Genomic DNA, 23,923 nt, shown 5'->3' with positions numbered 1-23,923 from the left:
TAAAGCAAATAAAATTTGACAATATTCTATTTCGCTATCATTTTCCACCGTTGGTATTGGCCAGTAGTGAAAAGAACTTGGGCTTTGGAATGAAGTTTGAAAATAGTTAATATTTTTGAAATAGTATTAACAAGTTCAGTTACCCTGTGTGAATTATTTAAGATTATTTGTGAACTACAAGTACCATAAAACCTGTCTTGAGTTTACTGTGACTACAAGGTATCCACCAAATACCTAATTCATATTTTATCTTTTTTAATGTACATTTATTAATTGTCATTTCCTTTGGTAATGACTAAACCCAGAATGATTTTTTAAGAATTATTTTTAAGGAGGTGGTGCTGTGGCTCAAGCGGTAGAGCACTTGCCTTGAGCTGAAGAGCACAGGGACAGCCCCCAAGCCCAGAGTTCAGGCCTCACGACCAACTAAAAAAAAATTATTTTTAAGCAATTGTACAAAAGAGTTGCCTTTTAACAAAGCAGTTTATGTGCATCTTAGAATAGTTTTTTTTCCCCAGCATTTAACATAGTTTTGTTTGTGTGTGTGTGTATGTTACTGGGATTTGAACTCGAGCTTGTACTTGTTAGGCAGAAAATTTACTATTTGGGTCAGAATGAATTTTAATGGTTTCTACTAGGCCTTGGAGAGCCTACTATGTTTGCTCTGTTACTCATGCACATTAACCATATTTTACTTTCTTACTTGCATTTATATAAATTTGTTTGTTTTCCTTGCCAAACCAAAACCCTTGAAGGGGACATGCTGTCACAAAGTACTCATTAAACAAAAACCACTGTAGAACTGGGGCTACCATGAGGGGTAGAGCCCATGCTCTATTTGGAGTTTGAGCCACAGCAGTACACATATAATATTATGTGTGTATATGTTACATATATGTACATATAAAGAAGACATGTACATATTTATACATGTTTTATTTATATAAATACATAGGGCACACCCAATACCTTAAGTTTATAGGTTGACTGCCCAGTGGAAGTCTCAACAGTGTGAGGTTGCCCCCTAGTGGTCTTATTTTCTCTTGCCGTCTTGAGCTCAGCTTCACTTACACATTTTCAAAAGATATTGCTTAAATTAATTAGAGTAGCAGAATAGACCTGATGTATCTTTGGACTTAATCCAGATGGTCTTTCTGAATTGGCTAATTTTGATTACTTTTTAGCACCCAGTTTTCCAAATCGCAAGAAAAAAAATTGGGTGCAGAGAAAACTATATGAAGTTACTTTGAAAAATTATATGTGGGTTTTTTCCCCCCAAAATGAGTAATATATTAAAGATATATCTTTGAAATTAACTTTATATATGAATGACAAAATTTTTGTTTAGTCTGGGCTTATCTTGGAAAGGGTGATACAAAAATCTGCTTTCTGGCGTAATTTAGTCCCCTATAACTTTGTATTTCTACTGTACTGCAAAATAAAGTTTGAAAATATCAAATTCACATGGTGAGTTTTTTGTTGTTATTTATTTTGAAATGTGCCTATTAGACAAATGACTTGAAGAAATGTCTCGGTCCTTTTCAGAACCTTAGGATTTCTTCCTCATTTATGTGAACTGTAAAGTTTGAAATTATTACCAGCTTCAGTATTATTTAAACTGTTATCCTTTCTATTTTCTACAAGTTCTTTGGGTAGGCTACACAGTGACTTCAGGGTTTGTTTTTTTAAAGAAATAACTGCATATATTCTCAAACTAAAAATTTACTGAGATACTCAAAATGCTTCATAGGTATGAAGCAGTTTACAAAGGAAACTGAAGTTTTCAGTAAAAAAACAACTGAAATTGTTTTCAGCTCACTACTTAGGAGCCACCATAGTATTGAGAATACTGTAAAACATCATGCAACAAATAACAGCAGGGAATTTGTGTGGCAGGCCTGGGGCTTGAACTCAGGCCTGAGTGCTATCCCTGAGGTTTTTTGCTCAAGGCCAGTGCTCTACCACTTAAGCCACAGCTGTTTTCTAGGTGTGGCTCATGATCTTTCTTGCCCCTGCTGCCTTCCAACCACAATTGACAGCCTCCTGAGTAGCTAGGATTACAGATAGTGAACCACTGGGACTCAGCAGGAAATAGTAATATAAGAATTTTAGATTGCTCATATATAGGATTGTATATTTAATAGACTTTAATGCTGAAAGATACAGTAGGGTGCCATGGTTACAGGTTGGTACAAATATAAGGATAAAATCTTGTTCAAGTCTTTCTACCATTAATAAAAGCTAGTGGCAGATGATTTTTTATAATTACCTAGTTGTATAATTACATTTTATAATTTTTAGATATTTTGCTGCTAAAAGAGGTAACAGTTAATCCTACTATAGACATTTTTAACAAGCAAGATTTTGTCTTTAGTATGTATTCTACTTTTGGAAATCATTCAACTAATTCAGAAAAGCATTTTAGAAACAAGAAAAGTGAATCCAAATGTTGTAGGGTATATCCTCATCTAACAGATGCCGTAAGATTATGTACTTTCATAGGACCAGAACGTAACTGTTAGGAGAACTGCTATGAACTATAAAAGAGGTAATTTTAATCTTTTAATTATTTACAACTTTTAAGCGATTAAGTTTTAGATTGATTAATTTTCATTCAATATAAGAAATAGGAAATTAAATTGCAGCAATAAAGAAGCACATCCCACTGTGCTATTGCTTTAGTATCTACAAGCCAAAAGAAGCCATTTCGGATGTGCTCTCAGAAATCTAGATTTTTTTTTTTCTTTCTGAATTTACTGTTATACTATGAAGTTTTGAGTTTTTTTGTTTCTGTTTTTCTTTGGTTGGTTGTGGGGTTTGAACTCTGGGCCTGGGCACTATTCCTCAGCTCTTCAGTTCAAGGCTAGTGTTCTACCACTTGGGCCGCAGAACCACTTCCAGTTTTCTGGTGGTTTATTGGAGATAGAGCCTCACGGACTTTCTTCCCCGGGCTGGCTTTGAACGGCGATCCTCAGATCTCAGCCTCTTGAGTAGCTAGGATTACAGGCGTGAGCCACTGGCTCCTCGCTACAACTTTTGAGTTTTGAAATACCAATTTCTTCTACAGTTGTCCTACTGAGTAGAAAATTTTAACCATGTAGTTAAAAATCAAAGCTCAGAAAATTGGTCCATGGGACAATCCTTTTTTATAAAGTAAATATTACTGGACTCAGCTTCCTCACTCATTTCTATATTGTGCTGTAAAATTAGAATGGAGGAAGTTGTGAAAGACCAACCCACCAATCCTTTTACTATTTGACCCTTTCAAGTCTGCCAACTCCTGAGTATAATTCTTAATGTTCTATCATTATTTTACATTTAGCTCTAATTTTAAATATCTACATTCTCTTAGAACCTGTATCTATAAAATAGTAAAATGTGCATTTGTTTAGTTCATGGGTGATTTCAATTTAAATCATATATAGTGTTTCTGTTTTTATCTTTTTCACTTTCCCTCTGTTGGAAAAAAATAACGCCTTTATTATGCTTCACATTGCAAAAAGAATATGAAGCTCTCAACCTTTGGTGCCTGGGTCTACTACCCAACTGCCAGACTGTCTCTACTGCTACTTAGCATGACTCAGTTTATCATATGCTCTTGAGAAACTGGTTGTGTCCTCCTAACTTCTCCAGAGCTGAAAAAGCATGATTTTAATGTTTTATGTCTTCTTGGCCCTGTCCCTATTCCTTTTTTTTTTTTTTATCCTGTTCTCTACTTTTAATAAATCATAATTAGATGGTCAGTGAATGTTGGTTTGTTGCCTCTCAGTTGACTTTTCTGGGAACAAATAATTTTGATATTCTGTTCATATATGAAGTAATATACTTGTCATTTTGTTAAAGAGGAACAAAGCCTCCTAATAAGTACACTATGGAAAGAGTGTTTTATATACTTTATTTTATTTTTTTTATTTTTATTTTTTTTATTGTGAAAATATTGTACAGAGGGGTTACCATTACATGGACAAGATAATGAGTACATTTCTTATCAAGCATTGTAGCCTCCTCCTTTGTTTCCCCTTCCCATCCCTTCCCATCCTCCCCAGACCCCCCACTGTATATACTTTAACAATAAGGTAGAATAGCAGTGAATGTAACAAACATCTGATGTATTATGAAGTAGTATTTAGCTATTGGCAATGTACATAAAATGATATGTAATGATCTTATTATGTGATAAATACATTTGAAGAAATGTAACCATGTGTTCTATTCCTGTAGACCATTTTCATATAGAATATTACTTTACAAGCTAGAATGCTTATAGTATATTTTTACATTTTAATTTTTACTTAGGATGTTATTTTCTTGAATAATTCAGTATAAATAAATCAGTAAAAATATAAAATTTATTATCAAAAAATAATCGATGATACCACCTTTTAAAAGCAGAAGGAAAAAAAGTATGCTAAAATTATATCACTGAAAGAGATAGTAAAACTTAATAAATTTGCTGTACACATTATTTTGCAAAATTTATAAAACAAGTCTAAGACTTTTTTATAAAGATTTTTTCCTAAAAACAAGTCCTTGAAGTATCTATGAGTCTAAAAGTTTTTTGGGTTAACTGATAAGTCTTGGATGTTAGCTCAGTGAACATTTTTTTGTTTTTTTGTTTTTTTTTGGTACATGCGAGGCAAGCTCTCTGTCCAAGCTCTATCCCCAATACTTAAATTTTTTAAAAAAGTCACCATCCTTCTGTGTGCTGGAATTACAGGCATGTGCTACCATATCAGGTGAGGGAACTTCTTTGAATGGGTATTGGAAGTCTTAGTTTTTGATGGATCCTATTATTTTTAGTTATATTTTCTTTTAAAGGAGGCTACATATTAAGAGAGGAAAAGGAAAAAGTCTCCTTAAATTTAAAAATCAAGAACCTGGGAATATGACTAAGTTTGTTTCTTCTAACATGAAAACATCTATGACAGGGATTAAAGACTTAAGAGGACATGCAACCAGAACTGAAAAATGAGGAAATAAGACCAAATTACGTTACATAAAATTCATAAATGTTGATTAACAATATTAGACCTTGGAACAAAAAGGCAAGATCTTTTTACTACTTTCATAATTAACATACTGTTAGAGTGCTATGATCATACTGTTGGTGGCAGTGTAACCAACATTATTTTCTCCAGAAAATAATTTGAGTATAAACATTTACAAGCTTAAAATCATTAAAACTTTTGTAGTCTTTCTCCACACCTTGGAATTAATTACAAACAAAACCAAACCAAAAATAATGGCATTAATTGGAATTAAAATGTTTGCATATTGGGATTTAAATTTATAAATGCTTGTAAAAATCTTAATCTGTAAATGATTTTCTTGCAGGGATGTAATTTTATTGATACATCAACAAAATTTATAAATGCTGACTTTAGTTTTTTTAAAATTTAATCAAACTAATACATAAACATGACTTAATGAAATATTTAATAGTTGTTCAAATATTTCTGTGAGGGCTGGGAAGGTGGCTCAGTGGTAGAGTGCTTGCCTTGTATGTATGAGGCCCTGGGTTCGATTCCTTAGCACCACATAAGCAGAAAAAAGCCAGAAGTGGTGGTGCTGTGGCTCAAGTGTTAGGGTTTTAGCCTTGAGCTGAAGAGCAGAAGGACAGCGCCCAGGCCCAGAGTTCAGCCTCCACGATTGACCACACACACAAAAAATGTGTGTGTGTGTGTGTGTGTGTGTGTATGTGAAGTTTCTGAAGCTTTTCAAGAGTAAAATCTCCTTTATACCTACATAGCACAAGCCCCTTAGGTCCCTGAGTTGCATCTTTAGTTCTTCACTATATCTCCAATAGTATATTCATTGTTTCTCATTGACTTCTCAGCCATTTTCCATTTAGTGCTTCTTCCACTTCTTTGCATACATTCCCATATTCTATAATCTTAATTCCCAGTCATATTTTGGTTTAGAATATTAAATATAGTATTTTTTTTTACTTGTGTTGGTCTTGGGCCTTGAATTTAGGGCCCGAGTACCTAAGTGCCACCAGCACCCCACGTATTTTTAACTAAAAATTCAGTATATAACAGCTGCATTGTAGAAAGGTTTTCCTCTTGAAGTACTTTTTTTTTTCTAGCATTAATAATTTCTTTTTTCTTTTGAAAGTTTCCCTATTGTATATCAAAATCTAAAGTTGCTCTGTGTTTTTGAATGTAACTAGTAAAGGAAAGGGAATATAGTTAAGACTCTGTTCAGGAATTTGTGAAGTTTTCTTATATATTTGAAATTATTAAACTTTGTAATAAGGATAATAGATTGATCATTGATAATTAGATTGTAATTTTCTAGAAAAAGTAGCTGACATTTGGATTTAAGTGTTTTAACTGGCTGAACTGTATCTTCTTCACTAACAATTATAAGGGCCTTTATGGTTCAAAATAACTATGAGGACAGTTAAAACTAATTGAGCAGAAAGCTTACCTGTGGGGAAGAAATAGCCACTGTGTTGTCAACAGCATAAAAAAAGTATATATATATAGATATGTATATATATTAACCAGACACTCCCTGGTGGTTCACACCTATACTTTTAGCTACTCAAGGGCTGAGACCTGAGGATCAAGATTCTAAGCCAGGCCTGGCAGATAAATCCAGAAGATTCTCTAATAAGCAACTGGAAGCATGGCTCAAGGGGTAGAGCACTCACCATGAACAAAAAATCTGGCTGAGAGTACTGCCTAGACACTTTAGTCTGCTGAGAATTCATTTTAAAATATGTGGCAAGTTGGTGCTGAAATCATGGATGTTACTGTATGCCTCCATCTGCAATAGAAAGAGATTGAAGCCTATTTACCAAAAGAGTAAAATTGTAAACACTTTTGAACCTTCAAAAGACATTTCAGAGCCAGGTGCCAGGGGTGACTCAACCCTGTAATCCTTGCTATTTAGAAGGCTGAGATCTGAGGACTGCAGTTTAAAGCCAGCTGGGGCAGGAGAGTGCATAAGACTTACATCTCTCACTCCCACAAAGCCGGAAGTAGAGCTGTGTTCAAGTGGTAGGGCACTAGTTTTGAGCAAAAATGCTCAGGGGCAGCACTCAGGCCTTGAGTTCAAGCCCTGTGATTGGCACTAATAAATGAGTAAATAAAATCCTGTAACTTAGCAATTCATACAGTAAAAAACCTCAATAGTAAGACTAAAGTTTTGTAAACTTTTCATAAGAGCTCCATATGGAAAATATTAACCCTAACTCCTTTTTTTGTTAACTGATAAATAGACATTGTGCTTTTTTTTTTTTTTTGGTCATGGGGCCTAAACTCTGGGCCTGGGTGCTGTCCCTCAGCTCTTCAGCTCAAGGCTAGCACTCTACCACTTGAGCCACAGCACCACTTCTGGCTTTTTCTGCTTATGTGGTGCTGAGGAATTGAGCCCAGGGCCTCACATATAAGCCACCTTCCCAGCCCAAAATTGTGCTTTTTTTTTAATGGACAACACTGTGTTTTGATGTATGTATACACTATGGAGTTGCTAAATTATGCATTATCTCACACTTTTTATGATGAGAACACTTAACAAATTTATCTTATGCACTGTCTATTTAAACTTCTCATTATCATTTGTTTTAGTGTGTGTGCTGTTGAGGTTAGTCCTAATTTCCTCTCATTAAGGATCTAGCTAGCCTTTCTTCTAAGAATGTGCTTTGCTAAGCAAGACCTCTCAGTTAACAATAATACGTTTCTTTTTCTTTCTAGTTAAAAAAATGTTTAAATTTATTTTATTAGTGTACATTACTTGTGCAAGGGAATTTCGTTGTGACATTTCTACTTACGTAAATGGAGTAGCCTTACAAGCTCCCCACCTGTCTCTTCCATCTACCCCCCCCCCAAATGATTTCAGCAAGCTTCATTGCTCCATTTTCATACATGCAAATAAACATTCATTACCATTCAGCTTTTTCATTAGTCCTTCCTTCTGTTTCTGTGCCCACCTTCCTAAGCCCTTGTTACCATACTTTCAAGAGTGCATGTAAAAGATGATGAAAGTTATCAAGATCTGGAGTTTAGTGAGTAGATGTTATCATTGGGGAAAGCTGACTAAAAAGGACATGGAAACTGACTTTGTTGTTTACAGCCATTGCAAAATTATTTCAAAATAGAAAGTAAAAATAGTTGTCTTTGCAGATTCAGTGTTTCTAAGCTTTTTATTTTTATACTTAGTCATAGGGCTTGAACTCAAGGCCTGGGCACAGTCCCTGAGTTCTTTTGCTCAGTTAGCACTGTACCACTTTGAGCCACAGCGTCACTTCCAAGTTTTCTGGTAGTTAAATGGAGATAAGTCTCATGGACTTTCCTGCAGTCCTCAGATTTTGGCCTCCTAAGTAGCTAGGATTACAGGTGTGAGCCACCAATGCTTGGTCTGTTTCTATCTTTAAAAAAAATGGATTTTACCAATTGAAAGATGAAATACATATTCTTAAAAGGCTTAAAAGTTAAGTTTCAAACTCTTAACATACATGCAGAAAAGGTATGTATAAAACAAACTATTTACATGAATAGAGTATACTTATGCAACCAAGCACCAGGTGAAGAAATGCAATTTTAGGAACAGTCCAGAGTTCCCATGCTTTCTCCTAGTTAGTTAACATACCAAAAGTATAACTAGTAGCCTTACTAAATGTCTAGTTCTAATATGAATGTTAAATGCAGATTAGTAAATTTAATTTTCTCTTTACATACAAAGTAAAATATTTACATAAAAATAGTAAAGTAATCTGGGTGCTGGTAGCTCATCCCTACAATCCTAGCTACTTAGGAGGCTGAGATCTGAGGATTGCATTTCAAAGCCAGCATAAGCAGAAAAGTCCTATCAGACTCATATCCAGTTAACCACTCAAAAACTGGAAGTGGTGCTGTGGCTCAAAGTGGTAGAGCACTAGCTGAACAAAAGTCCAAGGAAGTGCCCAGGTTCTGAGTACAAGCCCCTCAACCATTCCCCTCCCCCCAAAACACCAGTGAAATCATATGATTAGCATAATGACTAAATTGCTTTATTGTAAATTTTTTCTCCCTCTTTTTTTTTTTTTTGGTTGGTGGTGGTGTTTCAACTCTGGGCCTGGGTGTTGTCCCTGAGCATTTCAGCTCAAGATGAGAACTCTACCACTTGAGCCATAGCAGCACTTCTGGTTTTCTGGTAATTAATTGTAGATAAGAGTCTCATATGCTTTCCTGCCCGGGCTGGCTTTGAACCGTGATCCCCAAATCTCAGCCTCCTGAGTAGGTAGGATTATAGGTGTTAGCCACTTGTGCCTGGCCTATATTCTCATTTTTTGGTTTGTTGTCGTGCTTGTCCTGAGGCTTGAACTTGGGACCTGGGACACTGTCCCTGAGCTGTGGTGCTCAAGGCAAGTGCTCTACCACTTGAGCCATGAATTTGGAGGTAAGAGTCTCTTAGACTGTCCTACCCAGGCTTTATAGACTTTACCAGACTCTGCTACCCAAACCATGATCCTCAGATCTCAACCTCTTCAGTAGCAAGCATTTCAGGCATGAGCCACCACACCTGGCGTTTACAGTGCTCTTAATTCAAAATTATGCAGTGAACAAAGACATGATATGCTTGTAATCTCAGCATTCAGGAGGCTGAGACTGGAGGATCATCTAGGCCAGGCTGGGCTGCATAGTGAAATCTTGTCTCAAGAAAACAAAACAACGTGATAGTACATAATGATAAAACATTTAAATTTTAACTATGATGCTATGTAGAAAATCAACAGTGAAAACATGAAGTTTGTGGTGGTGTCTTTCCATTTCATTTGTAGGATTATACAGCAATGTTTACAGCATCTAGTAAGAGTATTGAGTGTTATCTAGCTCCATATAGATTTGTCAGATTAAAAATTATTCTCAGTGGTAAATAATATTCTCAATGTACAAAATCCAAAACATAAGAGACATAATAAAATATTTTGGCTCAGGCACACCTGAGTTCTGTAAAGGTCAGTATTTAGGATTGAATGGTGTATGGACTTACATCAAAGATACTTGTGCTGTGGATCAGAATGTGGAATGCTTATAATATTATAGGTGAGATTATATAAAATTATAGGTGAGACTATTTTCTATAAAAGTTTCTATAAAATTATAGGTGAGACTATTTTCTAACCTTCTATTTGAGGCCACATAGCTAAGTTCTTGCCAAAAGAGTGAAAATTGGCAAGTGCAATTCCAACGTCCTTGCTGTTGAAGATGAAATTTCTGAATCTGCAATCCTATTCTTTGTTTCTTTCTTTTTCTTTCTTTTTTTTGGGGGGGGGGGCGTCCGGTCATGGGGCCTGAACTCTGGGCCTGGGCCCTGTCCCTCAGCTCTTCAGCTCAAGGCTAGCACTCTACCACTTGAGCCACAGTGCCACTTCTGGCTTTTTCCTTTTTGCTTATATGGTGCTGAGGAATCAAACCCAGGGCCTCAGGCATGCAAGACAAGCACTCTACCACTGAGCCACCTTGTCAGCCCTTCTTTGTTTCTTTCTACTGGCTGAATTAGCACCATCCACCTACAGTTGGTATGTTTAAAATGACTGGAACAGAGCTATCCTTAGAACTGAGCCTTTAGGAGGGGTCTCTGCTAGTCTAAACTAGCAGTTGCATACTTCTTTCAAACAAGTGATATTTTTATTTTAAAGTAAGCACTTCTGTTTTAGTGCTTCTAAACTAAATATGCAAAATTTATCAATGATTTACTTAAAAAAAAAAAGCTAGGTTTAAGATTGTGTCTATGATGTCCCTTACAACTTCTCATTCCTATGTTCATTTCAATGTAAGATTAGGGGACTCTACATTTTGAATCCTTGTAATAAATTAAATACTATGCATTTAAAGACTAGAGATACTAGTTATCTGTAGCTTTTGTGTTTCAGGGAAGTCATGGATGTGATAGTTTGATCAATATATATATATATATATATATATATATACCTATTTTGTTTACACTACTTGTATTTACTCATGTGACAATGTGTATTGACGAAACTGCATGACAATAGGTCTCAAAAATGGAACAATTTTCAGGATTTCACCTTTCCCTAGTATCTTCTAGCAACAAGAAATGTAGTATTTAGGAACTAAAGGTATTTGTATCTTTTTTCCTTAATCACCCATACCCATTCATCTTCATTAATGTACAAGTAAAATTTATTGTGCCAGGTATGGGTGACTTATGCCTGTATTCCTAGCTACTTTGAAGGCTGAGATCTGAGGATCAGATAAATGTTTGAAGTCAGCCGGGCAGGAAGGTCCATGAGACTTATCTAAAGTGTAGCTTGGGGGTTGGATAACAAAGGAATGATAGACATGAAAGAAACAGAATATTTGCTTAGTGGATTAGCAACTGCAAGAGAATTTGATTATTTTTAATGTACCTACATGTGAACTAATCCTTCTGCCTTTTTAAATCCCTTTAGGAAAAATAGAAATGAAGGTACATATGCACACAAAATTTTGCCTCATTTGTTTGCTGACATTTATCTTCCATCACTGCAACCACTGCCATGCAGAACATGACGAAGGACCCGAGGAGCTTCACAAACACCATTGTGGAACGACAGAATTGGAGCCAAATAAATTTTCAGTGCAGGATGCTGAAAATGAAAAAAATTACTATATTGAAAAACTTTTTGACCGCTATGGCGAAAATGGAAGATTATCATTTTTTGGTCTGGAGAAACTTTTGACAAACTTGGGCCTCGGAGAGATAAAAGTAGTTGAGATTAATCATGATGATCTTGGCCATGATCATGTTTCTCACTTAGATATTTTGGCAGTTCAAGAGGGAAAGCATTTTCATTCACATAACCACCAGCATTCCCATAATCATTTAAATCCAGAAAATCAAACTGTGACCAGTATACCAACGAAAAGAAACCATAAATGTGATCCAGAGAAAGAGACAGTTGAAATCCCTGTAAAATCTGATGATAAACATGTGCATGACCATAATCATCGCTTACATCATCACCATCGTGTCCATCATCACTCTGACCATAATGCCACTCGCCATGTTCACAATGATTCTGTTACTCACAGTGAGCGTGGGGAGCCTAGTCATGGACCTTCAACAGAGACCAATAAAACCCAGGAACAATCTGAAGTTAAGCCACTGAAAGGAAGGAGAAAGAAAAAGGTGAAGAAAAGTAATGAGAACTCTGAGGTCATTACTCCGGGTTTGCTCCCTAACCATGATCAGGGTGAACAGTATGAACACAATCGGGTCCACAAGCCTGATCGTGTACATAACCCAGGTCATCCTCATGTACATCCTCCAGAACATAGTGGTCATGATCCTGGTCACGGACACCAAGAGCTTGATCCTGATAATGGTGAACTTCGACATACTAGAAAGCGAGAAGCACCACATGTTAAAAAAAGTGCAATTTATTCAGCTGCTAATCACAAAGATCACAATGAAGATGACCATCCACACGAAGTAAGTATGAAAAGATCTAAACATCTTGGAGCTCATTTTAGACAAAGTAAACTGTAGTAAATCATTTAAACTTACAGTCTTACAGTCTAAACTAATGTTTTCATATGGATTACATTTCTGACCAAACACACACACACATACACAAACATTAAGGTACAAAAGATTTCTTTTTGTCTGGATTTTTTTTTTTTGGGTCCGGTCGTGAGGCCTGAACTCTGGGCCTGGGCGCTTTCCCTCAGCTCTTCAGCTCAAGGCTAGTGCTCTACCACTTGAGCCATAGCGCCACTTCCGGCTTTTTTCTTTTTGCTTATGTGGTGCTGAGGAATCGAACCCAGGGCCTCAGGCATGCAAGGCAAACGCTCTAACCACTGAGCCACCTTCCCAGCTCTTTGTCTGGATTTTTACTTTCTTATTTATTGTCTCAAATCTTCGGTTTAAATGTTTCAGAATACATTCTTTCAATGCTTCCTTTTACTGCATTGCTTACGAATTGTTTGCCTCTTCTAAGTTTTTGCTGTCACTAATGTTAATTTCTGACTATTTGTGCAACCTATCCTTTTGGGTAGTAGATAGGATAGTTTATTTTTCGTAATTATTAGCTTAACTAACTACTAAGTGGTTTGAAGTCAGTACTTTAATACTTTTCATTTTAGTTGGATAAATCATTTTTAGCAAAGCTATTTTCCTTAAGCACATTTATTTCTGCTTCATTAAAGGTATAACAACAGCCTTGTTTATTTAGCATCCTTTCTACAGTGTAGAAAAATTTTTTGAATTGGTGTATTTTTTTTAATATGAATAAAAAAACATCACTATTGAATGTGGGAAACATTTCACCCTTACCCTTTTATTAGTATCATTTCTGTTACTATCATTGAGATGTGTTTTGCATGTAAGTAAATAATTTCGTATTTCTCCTTTAGCTAAATCATCAGATACTTTGGTTTTTAGCAGTCATAAACACTGATTCTAAAATAACATTAAGATCTTAGTGTGATTTTAAATTTTATTGTGGATAAGATTCTATAATTTCCTCTTGATAACAATTGTTTGTTTGCCTTAGACCTGTGAGATATTTATTACTCTGGTTATTGCTGTCCTCACAGTTCTGATGCATACTGAGAATATTCTTAGTTTTTGTTTGTTTGTTTGTTTTTCTTTTTTGCGAGCCCTGGGGCTTGAACTCAGGGCCTGGGCACTGTCCCTGAGCTGCATATGCTCAAATCTATTCTGCCACTTGAATCACAGTGCTACTTCTGGCTTTTTCTGTCTATGTGTTACTGAAGAATTGAACCCCAAGGCTTGAACCCCACGCATACTAGGCAAGCACTCTATCACTAAGCCACATTCCCAGACCTTCTTAGGGCTTTTGAACATACATTGAATAAGGCATGTCAGCATGTCGTGGCAATTAGGATCTGAGGAGATTTTTTTTTTTTATGTTTTCTGGTTCTGATAGCTGATTTATTTCCTGATTATTTATTTTTTTAAATGCTGGTCCTGAGGCTTCAAATCAGGACCTGGATGCTATCCCTCAGCATTTTTGCTCAAGGCTGGTAGTGCTTTTTAACACGAGTCACAGGTATACATTCTAGATTTTTTGGTAGTTCATTGGAGATAAGAGTCTCACAGGCTTTCTTGCCTGGGCTGCCTTGGAACTGAGAGCCACAGATCTCAGCCTCCAGAGCAGCTAGGATTACAGGTGTGATCCACTAGTGCTCATCTCCTGGTTTTAGTTGTTGTTGTTATATTTTTGAGGGGGGGGTCTTTTTTGGGGGGGAAGTAGATAAAATCAGGTACAGAGAGACAGGTCAATAAGCAAGCTGGGAACCAGTAGATACAACTGCAAGAAGGGCAGGACTATTTTCTTTGTCTTAATTTCAGGTATCAATTATTACTTTATGGTAGATCCAAACTTGTTTGCCATTTGTTTTCTACTTTGTTTTATTTTTAAATACCAGTGGATGAAGCTGCTCGTGTGTGTGTGTGTGTGTGTGTGTGTGTGTGTGTGTGTGTGTGTGTGTGTGTGTGTGTGTGTGTGTGTGTGTGTTAGGGGTCAAGCCAAGGGTTTTGTACATACTGCATTTTTTTCTACTGTGGCACACATTGGGATAGGATTTTTCAATACCATGTTCTCTGTCTATCTGTCTGTATGTATGCCTGTCTGTCTGTCTCTTTTCTCTCTCTCTTTGTGCTTGTCTTGGGGCTTGAATTTAGGACCTGGGCACTGTCCCTAAGCTTTTTTGCTCAAGGCTGGCATTCCACCACTTGACCCCATCTCTACTTTTTTGTTGGTTAATTGGAGATGAGATGATGTTTTATTTTTACCTTTTTTCCACCCATGTTGGTGGGACCGTGATCCTCAGGTCTCAGCCTCCTGAGTAGCTAGATTTATAGGCATGAGCCGCTGGCACCTAGCTCCCCCACCTTCACCCCACCCCCACGTTTTGAATGTGATTTTTTTTCCTGTTCTGGCACTATAACTAGAGCTTTGTACAAGTACACCACCTAAGCACATCTCTAAGCTACGTATTATGAATTTTGAGTCAATTATGGTTATAATTTGATAGAGAAATGATGTTTGTACTTATCCCATAAGAATCTTGAGGGTATAGCTATAAAGCATTATCTGTCATGTGTTGGAGTAGAAAACTGATTAAAGCCTATAGAAAGTCTTGAGCAAGATTGAATGCATCCTCATAACAATTTTTTTTACATAAATTCCTATAAAGTTTGATTTTAGATATATTTTCAACTAATAGAATACTTTTATTGTCTAATTTATTTTTTCTGCACAAGCTTCAAGACATTCTTTTACTTACTTTGTTTTGTCAATTTCCTTGCAGTGTTTGAACGTCACTCAGTTGTTAAAATACTATGGCCATGGTGCCAGTGCTCCCATCTCACCTGACCTATTTACATACCTTTGCCCTGCATTGCTCTATCAGATCGACAGCAGGCTTTGTATTGAGCATTTTGACAAACTTTTAGTTGAAGATATAAATAAGGATAAAAATCTGGTTCCTGAAGATAAGGCAAATGTAGGGGCATCAGGTAAGAAAGAGATTTAATTTTTTTCCTCCTTATAATACTATCTGTACTTATGTTTCAAATTACGGTTCACTTAGAAAGGAATGTCAATTTGTTGTCTTGTCAGTGTCAGACTCTAGTGCTTTATCAGGTTTAAGTGTGAATGTTTTAAAAATATTGTAGGAAGACAGGAGGCTCAAACATTATTCTGGCATTGTGAAGGAATGTTTTGCTATGGATAGAAAACTAGATTAAAAAGGAAATAAGTTTCTGATAACTGGATCCTTCTTGATGAGCAAGTTTAAATAATGAGCGCCCTAGTTAAAATTATTTGATGTTATAATTAACTTTTAGTAGTGATAGAATCTCTGGCAAAAAGCAAAGATTACTACATGTTTAAAGAAATGGAAAGAAGCTAGTGTGGTTAAACTCCAGGAATGTCTGAGGAATGCCAGATGGTTAGCATATGAACTTTATCACCCTTACTTTTAGAGAGCTCAACTAGAATAAACCTAAAACCATTTTTAAAATTCTCAGGGCTCCCCCTACTCCCATTATACACAGCTAACTAGATGGATAGCTCTACTTCAATATTTACAAGTACTTTCCTCTTACTGTTTCAAAATTAGTACCATGTGAAAGAAAGTTTGTACTTCTTATTAGATTGCAAATGCTGCAAAAAAATCTTTCTTTTGATAGAATCTAGAACTGTGAATTTTTCTTCTATTTTTACCTTTTTCCTTTGGTATAATCAATTATAAAATCCACTTGACTATCTCTTAAATATCTTCTAATTAATTCCACTATATTGCCTATTACCCTAAATTTGGCTTGATTGGCACTACTGAGGTTTGAACTCAGAGTTTCATATTTCCTGGCTGACTACCACTTGAGCCACATCTGAAGCCTCTTCTTTTCACTGGTTATTGTCAGGATAAATTCATACACTGTTCTCTTGGGGTGGCCTTGAACCAAGATCCTTCTGCTTTCAGCCTCCTGAGAATGTGTAAGCCATCGGGTGCCTGGATCAATTTTTTTGTTTGTCGTTTTAGGAGACATTTCTATTACCTTCTTTGCCAAAGTTCTTGTCCCCCTTATAAAACATCTATAGCACTTAAACTAGATTTATCTTTCTAAAATGCGAATGAGATCCTCTGATACAGAATTTTTTTAGTGATAGCTAATATTTGATACATACTTTTCTATTTACTTAAAAAAATACATTGTAGACACTCTTCCAAACTCAATTCCTTTACTTCTTATTGTGAAGTAATGATATTTTTTTCTTAAGTAGTATCCCCAAGATCTCAGAACCAGTGGGTAATACGGCTGGAGAATATAATTTTGATGACTAACCATTTTGCTCTGTATTTATATGTGTTTTCCACTAAATTTCATCTTGAAGAAGATATTTTGTGAATCTTTTTCATATATATAAGGACATAAGGAAATTACTTGTCCATAATTTTATTATTATCATAAGACCACCTTGGCCCACATTTCATTTAAAGGATTTTTTTCCCCTAATTCTGGGGCTTGAACCCTGGGCCTGGACACTGTCTCTGACCTTCTTTTGCTTAAGGTGCACACTCTACCACTTGAGCCACAGCACCACTTCCAGCTTTTTTGAGTAGTTTATTGGAGATGAGAATCTCATAGAGTTTCCTGCCGGAACTGACTTCAAACTGCAATTTTCAGATCTCAGCCTCCTGAGTAGCTAGGATCACAGGTGGGAGCCACAGGCATCTAGCTTGGCCCACATTTCAAAAAGTTAACTTGTCCATAATTCCAAAGCCTAATAATAAAGCCCATAAACCCTAAGGTTTGGGTGGACAAATAATTCTTATGCCATTATTTTCTTAATTTAGCTAAATCTGATACTACCTTTATAATTTTTGGCACAAATTTTTACACTCTTTAATACTTTTCAGCTGCTTAATACTTTTCTTCGCCTCTTTCCCTGAGAGCATATAGTTAATATGATATGCTAGTTTTACACACACACACACACATATATGTGTGTATATATAATTATATATATAATTTTCTTATGCATATCTGTATTATGCTGTATTATCTTTTTAATTTTTTAAATTAATTTATTTTTTATTGTGAAAATACTGTACAGAGGGGTTACAATTACATGGGCAAGATAATGAGTACATTTCTTATCAAGCATTGTAGCTTCCTCCTTTGTTTCCCCTTACCATCCCTTCCCTATGCTGTGTTATCTTAACGTTCAGAGTCCCTTACTTGACACAAAGACTTTCGGTAATACTTCTGACTCTGTGCCTTTGCATCCTATTTTTACCTTTCATTCTGTCTTTTTTTGGGGGGGGTCTTCATTGATAACCTTAACATATTATGTTATTTAACCTTAATATATTATGTTATTTTTTTCTGTCCTTTTCTGCATGACTACTATACTCTTTACAGATTCAGTTTAGGCTTTAGACTGGGTTCACTTACTAATCACCCCTCCTTGGCAGACCTAAATATCTCTCTTCTAGTACAGATCTTAAAGGCAATGGCTGGAGCTATCATCTCTTTTTCTATAGTTCTTTAAATAAAGAGAACTTTGGGAAAAAGCAACCACTTACATTGATTGAATGGAAAAGTTTATTAGTGTTAGTCTGCAAACTTTCAGCTACAATTTAGCAGAGATGTTTGTTGAAAATACATCTTTGAAGATCATTAAGTGTATCAGTCAAACTAGTAAATATTGATTGAAAATTTTCATGCAGTACTTCACCATATGCCAAACCACGATGGAATTACTATAGATTTAGAAAAATAAATAAAGTTAGGTTGAAATGTGGGCCAAGATGGCCTGTAGAGTAGTAATCAAAGTGACTAAAATGATGTTTGTAAATATGGAATAAAACCTGAATTTGGGAAAGATAAACAAATGAGACTATTTTAAAATTTCATAGGAGAGAAATAAAATAAGCATGTTTATAAATATCAGATTTCAGTGTTTTTAAGATTTTTATTTAAGATAGAGTTACTTCTTAAAGTTTCGGAGAATACAAATAATAGGAAATGCTGTTATTTTATAGCAAAATAAGACTACTAGGTTAATTACATTTCAACTTCTGGTTAATTTTTTCCCGTAGAAAAATTACCTTAGATAAATAAATTGTAATAGGCTATCTTTATTGGAACCTTATGTGCTAACTTATTTTAAAAGGATATTTCATTCATCTGTAATATTCTTTTTTGTGAGCATGTCTATTTATTTTATTGGGAGGATGATGTACAGAGGGGTTATAGTTACATAAGGTAATGAGTACATTTTTTGTTGAACGTTGTTGCCCCCTCTGCTGTTTCCTCCCACTTTCCCTTACTCCTATCTAATGTTCTTGAGTTGAGGATCTCCTTATGTTGCCCAGGCTTCCTCCAACTCTATACTCAAGCAATTCTTTGCATCAGCCTTGGGAATAACTGGGACCACAGACATGCCTCACTGTACCTGGCTCATTTCATTTATTAAATCCACAAGATGGGTACTCTGATTTGTTTCCATTTACTGAGGAAGAGAAGGTTTAGAGAAGCTAAGTAACCTAGCTGCTGGGTTAGAAGAGCTACAATATGAACTCCAGTCTCTCTGTCCGAAGCTTAGAATGGCAAGCACTGTTCTCCACCGATATGCTTCCTGCTCTGCTGCTTCCTACAGAACGAGTTCTGAAGAATGCTTTACCACAATGAAAGTGACTGAGAAAGGAGGAGAGTTATAAACATCTATTTTGAGTGGTATTTGAAGGACTTGAAGATACAGGAATATGATAGAGAGTAAATATGCATTGTTCCTAGCATAAATTAGTTGGTGAAAAAAATCCTCAAGAATTGTCTTCTAAACTAGACAAGCTGGGTTCGGTCTGGCAAGAATAGTGAAGACAGATTAGGTGGGTCCACAAGCTGGGCTTGAGATACATAATATTTGTCATCTTCCTTGACCTCATGCAGGTGAGTAACACCTTTCTAAAGCACAGCACAAGTCCCTTACCATAGCGCGAGAAAAAGGGAAACCAGCATTATAATATATTAGATATATTAAATATAATATATTAGAAAATACATTTGTTCTATACAGGGAAAATGGAAGTTGACAAGGTTGAAGTTAAAACCAATAGCTTTTTTTGTGTGTGAAGACTTCTAGAAATTCCAGTTGGTTTCACATAATCATTTTTGGATTATGACTTTTAATTAGAGTTGTCTTTGGTAATATTTCTATAATCCATATATTGTAATGAAGACGTTAATAGATATTTAACTGTAGTAATATTAAAAGTTACAAGTTATTCAGTCTGAAACCTTAGAGAAAATAGTATTCGTTTTGAAAACAAATACCTTACTAATAGTGAATATTGATGAGTTGTTTGCAGGTGGTTATTAGCAGCGTCAGAAATGCGGCTTGAATTAATTATGGCCTGATAGATGTTAATAATTGTTACAGAGAATGCCCTGCTAGTAATTATTTTTAATGACTGCTACACCATTAAGAAAGGTTAACTTGTTCTATATAAATCTCCCATAGTGACACAGCTACTACCTCATTAACTTTGTTCAAAGACTGCTGTAAACCAAATATGCTGTATACTGTGCATGGTGGAAATCATTTGTTTCACAAGATTGGCTCATTTAGTCATAGAGTTGACCCTCGCTTAATTACCAAGGGGGGTTGTGAACAGGCCGCTAAGCATTTTCTGCCAATTAAAATGCTGAAACAGTGTAGAAAACTGCCATCTTGCACATGCTCGGCACCAAGTTAATTAGAAAGTTTCCACAGATGAGCGCTTCTTTTTAAAAGAATGCATTTTCTCTCTTGGTAATGAGAAAGGGAGTTGTTGAATAACTAAGCTTGAAGACCTTTAATGTTTTAAGCAACCTAATTTGCAGAATAAGTGAAGCTTGTTTCAGACATTTAGCACTTTTTATTGCATATACTATCTTAGGTACAAATAAAGAAAACATTTCCTAGTTGCATTTCATAGTTTGTATATTGTTAGTTTGGTATAAGTTTATTTTAAAAGATGAATCTCCAGTGATATCTTTTATGCCAAATAAAAGTGTAGTTACAATCCAAAACAACTGATTTTCCTATCTTGAAGAAGTTAGTAGTTTATGTGTCTTTACACATAAATGTTACAAGTTAAACATAAGTAGGTAACAGGAGAAAATACTTCTTTTTTTAAATTATTTTTTTTAATTGTGAAAATACCATATAGAGGGGTTACAATTTCATGGGCAGGATAATGAGTACATTTCTTACCAAGCATTGTAGCCTCCTCCTTTGTTTCCCCTTCCCATCCCTTCTCATATTATCCCTGCCCCTCCTTCCCCCCCCCCCCCGAAAATATTTCAAATACAGTAAATTCAAAATAGCTTATTTACAGGTTAGAGTACTGTTACCTCGAAGACAAAGAGCAGACAATGACTTCTGTAGTGCTAAAATGCTGAAATCACTTTTTAAAAATGCAATTAAACCATTGAATAAGATACACACACATAGATATAATTAGGTGGTACTGAAATAGTGTATTCTGATAAGTATATTGTAGCACTCTGCCTTTCTTCCTTTATTATAAGTGGCTCAAAATTTTTTTTAATTTGCCACTTAGATTAACTAAGAAAATCGTTTTTTCATGTGTAGCTACACATTTTTTCTTACAAATATTGGTTTCTGTAGAGTCACTTTTGTAGGGCAAACATGCGAGTGATAAGTGAAACGCTTGGCCAAGGATTTACTTGATTCCTGGGTAAATAGTAGTTTAAAAGTTAAAGGACTTTTGAGTTTAGGTCCCCTATTTATGCCTTCCTGCACCCTAGTCCAGGGTCCAGTGCATGCTAGGCAAACCCTCTACCGCTTAGTTATGTCTGCAGCTCCTGAGATTAATTTAGACATTGCCATTTATCAATTTATCATTTAAAAGTTGTGGTACAATACAAATAGTGTAACATTAGCTTCTATAACTATTTTTTCCCAATTCTTTTACTTTAAAAATACACATAATAGAATTTGTGATCTGAGTCTTTTTTTTTTTTTTTTGGTCGGTTGTGGGTCTTGAACTCTGGGCTTGGGCTCTGTCCCTCAGCTCTTCAGCTCAAGGCGAGCCCTCTACTGCTTGAGCCACAGTACTACTTCTGGTTTTCTGGTGGTTTATTGGAGATAAGAGTCTCATGGACTTTTCTGCTTGGGCTGGCTTTGAACCACGATCCCCAGATCTCAGCCTCCTGAGTAGCTAGAATTACAGGCATGATCCACCGATGCCTAGCAATCTGAGTCATTTTTAAGTATACAATTCAGTGACACGTACATTCCTAATGTTACACAGTTGTCACCACTGTTTTCATAATTCTTTTCATCTTGTAAATGTGAAACTTTATTTGTATTAAACAGTAGCTCCTCATATATCCCAGCCTTTGGCAAACCTCTTTCTACCTTCTCTTATGATTTTTTTTTTTTTTTTTTTGTCGGTCGTGGGGCTTGAACTCTGGGCTTGGGCGCTATCCCTGAGTTCTTCAGCTCAAGACGAGCACACTACCGCTTGAGCCACAGCGCCACTTCCGGTTTTCTAGTGGTTTATTGGAGATAAGAGTCTCATAGACTTTCCTTGCCTGGGCTGGCTTTGAATTGTGATCCTCAGGTCTCAGCCTCCTGAGCAGCTAGGATTACAGGCATAAGCCACCAATGCCCTGTCCTGCTTTATGATTTTTACTACCTCATAATTATTGCATTTAGGATCATGTCATTGGATTTAATTCATATTATACTACCAGAATTTCTTCCCTTGGAATGGGTAATATTCCATAACTTGCATATTTTGCTTATCCACTCAACTCTTCATGAACACTTGGATAGTTAGCTCTTACAAATAATCCTCCTTTATCCATAGTAAGTATACAAACATTTCCTCTGACTTCAAGGTATTTACCTAGAAGTAGAATTGTATGTTCATATGGTAATTCTATTTGAGACTTTTATCAAACTGTTTCTCACAGTGGCCATACCATTTTTTTTTTTTTTTTGGTCGGTCGTGGGGCTTAAACTGGGCCTGGGCGCTGTCCCTCAGCTTTTCAGCTTAAGGCGAGCGCTCTACCACTTGAGCTACAGCGCCACTTCCGGTTTTCTGGTGGTTTATTGGAGATAGGAGTCTCACGGTCTCTCCTGCCCAGGCTGGCTTTGAACCGTGATCCTCAGATCTCAGCCTCCTGAGTAGCTAGGATTACAGGCGTGAGCCACCAGCGCCCGGCCCATTTTTATATTCCCTTCTACAGCATACAATGATTGTAGTTTCTCCACATTCTTGCATACACTTGCTTTTTCTATTATTATTGTTGTTATTATTACCACCCTTATGGGTACTAGCCATTCTAACAGGTGTGAAGTGGTACCACAGCTGAGTGCTGGTGGCTCATGCCTCTAATTCTAGCTCCTCAGGAGGCTAAAATCTGAGATCACTGAATGAAGCCTGCCCAGGCAGGAAAGTCTGTGAGACTTTTTTTTTTTAATTTAAAATGCTTTAAACTATAACCTCAAATGGTTTTATTGATAAATATGAATTCATATTTAGGAATTTGTGAAACAAGACTTTTTTTTGGGGGGGGTTCCAGTCGTGGGGCCTGAACTCTGGGTCTGGGCGCTGTCCCTCAGCTCTTCAGCTCAAGGCTAGCACTCTACCACTTGAGCCACAACGCTACTTCCCGGCTTTTTTCTTTTTGCTTATGTGGTGCTGAGGAATTGAACCCAAGGCCTCAGGCATGCAAGGCTCTACCACTGAGCCACCTTCCCAGCCCAAAACAAGACTCTTATCTCCAGTTAACCACCAAAAATCTGGAAGTAGAGCTGTGGCTCAAGTGGCAGATTGCTAGCCTTTAGCAAAACAACTACAGGACAGTGCCCTGAGTTGAAGTTCCAGAGCACCTCTCTCTCTGTCTCTGTCTGTCTGTTTCTCCCTCTCCCTCTCCCTCTCTCCCTCTCTCTCTCTCTCTTGCTCGCTCTCTCTCTCTCTGTCTCTCTCTTTCTCACACATACACATACAAATGGTATCTTATAGCTTTGATTTGCATTTTTCTAACAATTAGTGATGGTAAGAATATTTTCATTTGCTTACTTGGATATTTGTATATTTTCTTTGGTGAAATGTCTATTGACATTTGCTCATCTTTGAATCTGTTGATTTTTTTTAAAGAATTCTATATATTCTGATTATTAATCAGACACAATTTTCAAAAAATTTCACCCATTTTTGAGTTGCTTTTGATTCTGTTGACTAGACTGAACAACTTTTGGTTTATTTTTTAATATGTATATAAATAATTCATTTTGAAGGAGCAGTTTTCTAAATTCAATATAATACCTTTTCCTTAAACAGCTTCAGGGATATCACTCTCTTAAAGATAAAATCAGAAATAGCTCCCTTAAACTTGGGTAGTTATAACCCTAGATTGATTTATATAAGGC

General features: G+C 36.1%; 1 protein-coding gene across 1 annotated transcript in view; it reads left to right on the top strand.

The window, feature by feature from the left end:
• Positions 1–23,923, top strand: part of Slc39a10 (solute carrier family 39 member 10) — a 49,627-nt gene that overhangs the window by 2,487 nt on the left and 23,217 nt on the right. Inside the window, exons 2-3 of the mRNA XM_042688264.1 lie at positions 11,408–12,429; positions 15,276–15,483. Of these exons, the coding sequence (XP_042544198.1) occupies positions 11,419–12,429; positions 15,276–15,483 (1,219 nt within the window). The 5' untranslated portion in view covers positions 11,408–11,418. The remainder of the gene's footprint in view (positions 1–11,407; positions 12,430–15,275; positions 15,484–23,923) is intronic.

This window comes from Dipodomys spectabilis, unplaced genomic scaffold (genome assembly GCF_019054845.1).
Source record: "Dipodomys spectabilis isolate Male_0828 unplaced genomic scaffold, ASM1905484v1 ptg000115l, whole genome shotgun sequence".
In the NCBI taxonomy this organism is placed as follows: Eukaryota; Metazoa; Chordata; class Mammalia; order Rodentia; family Heteromyidae; genus Dipodomys; species Dipodomys spectabilis.
The sequence above is the reverse complement of the archived record's forward strand: the minus strand, read 5'-3'. Positions and strand labels throughout refer to the sequence as shown.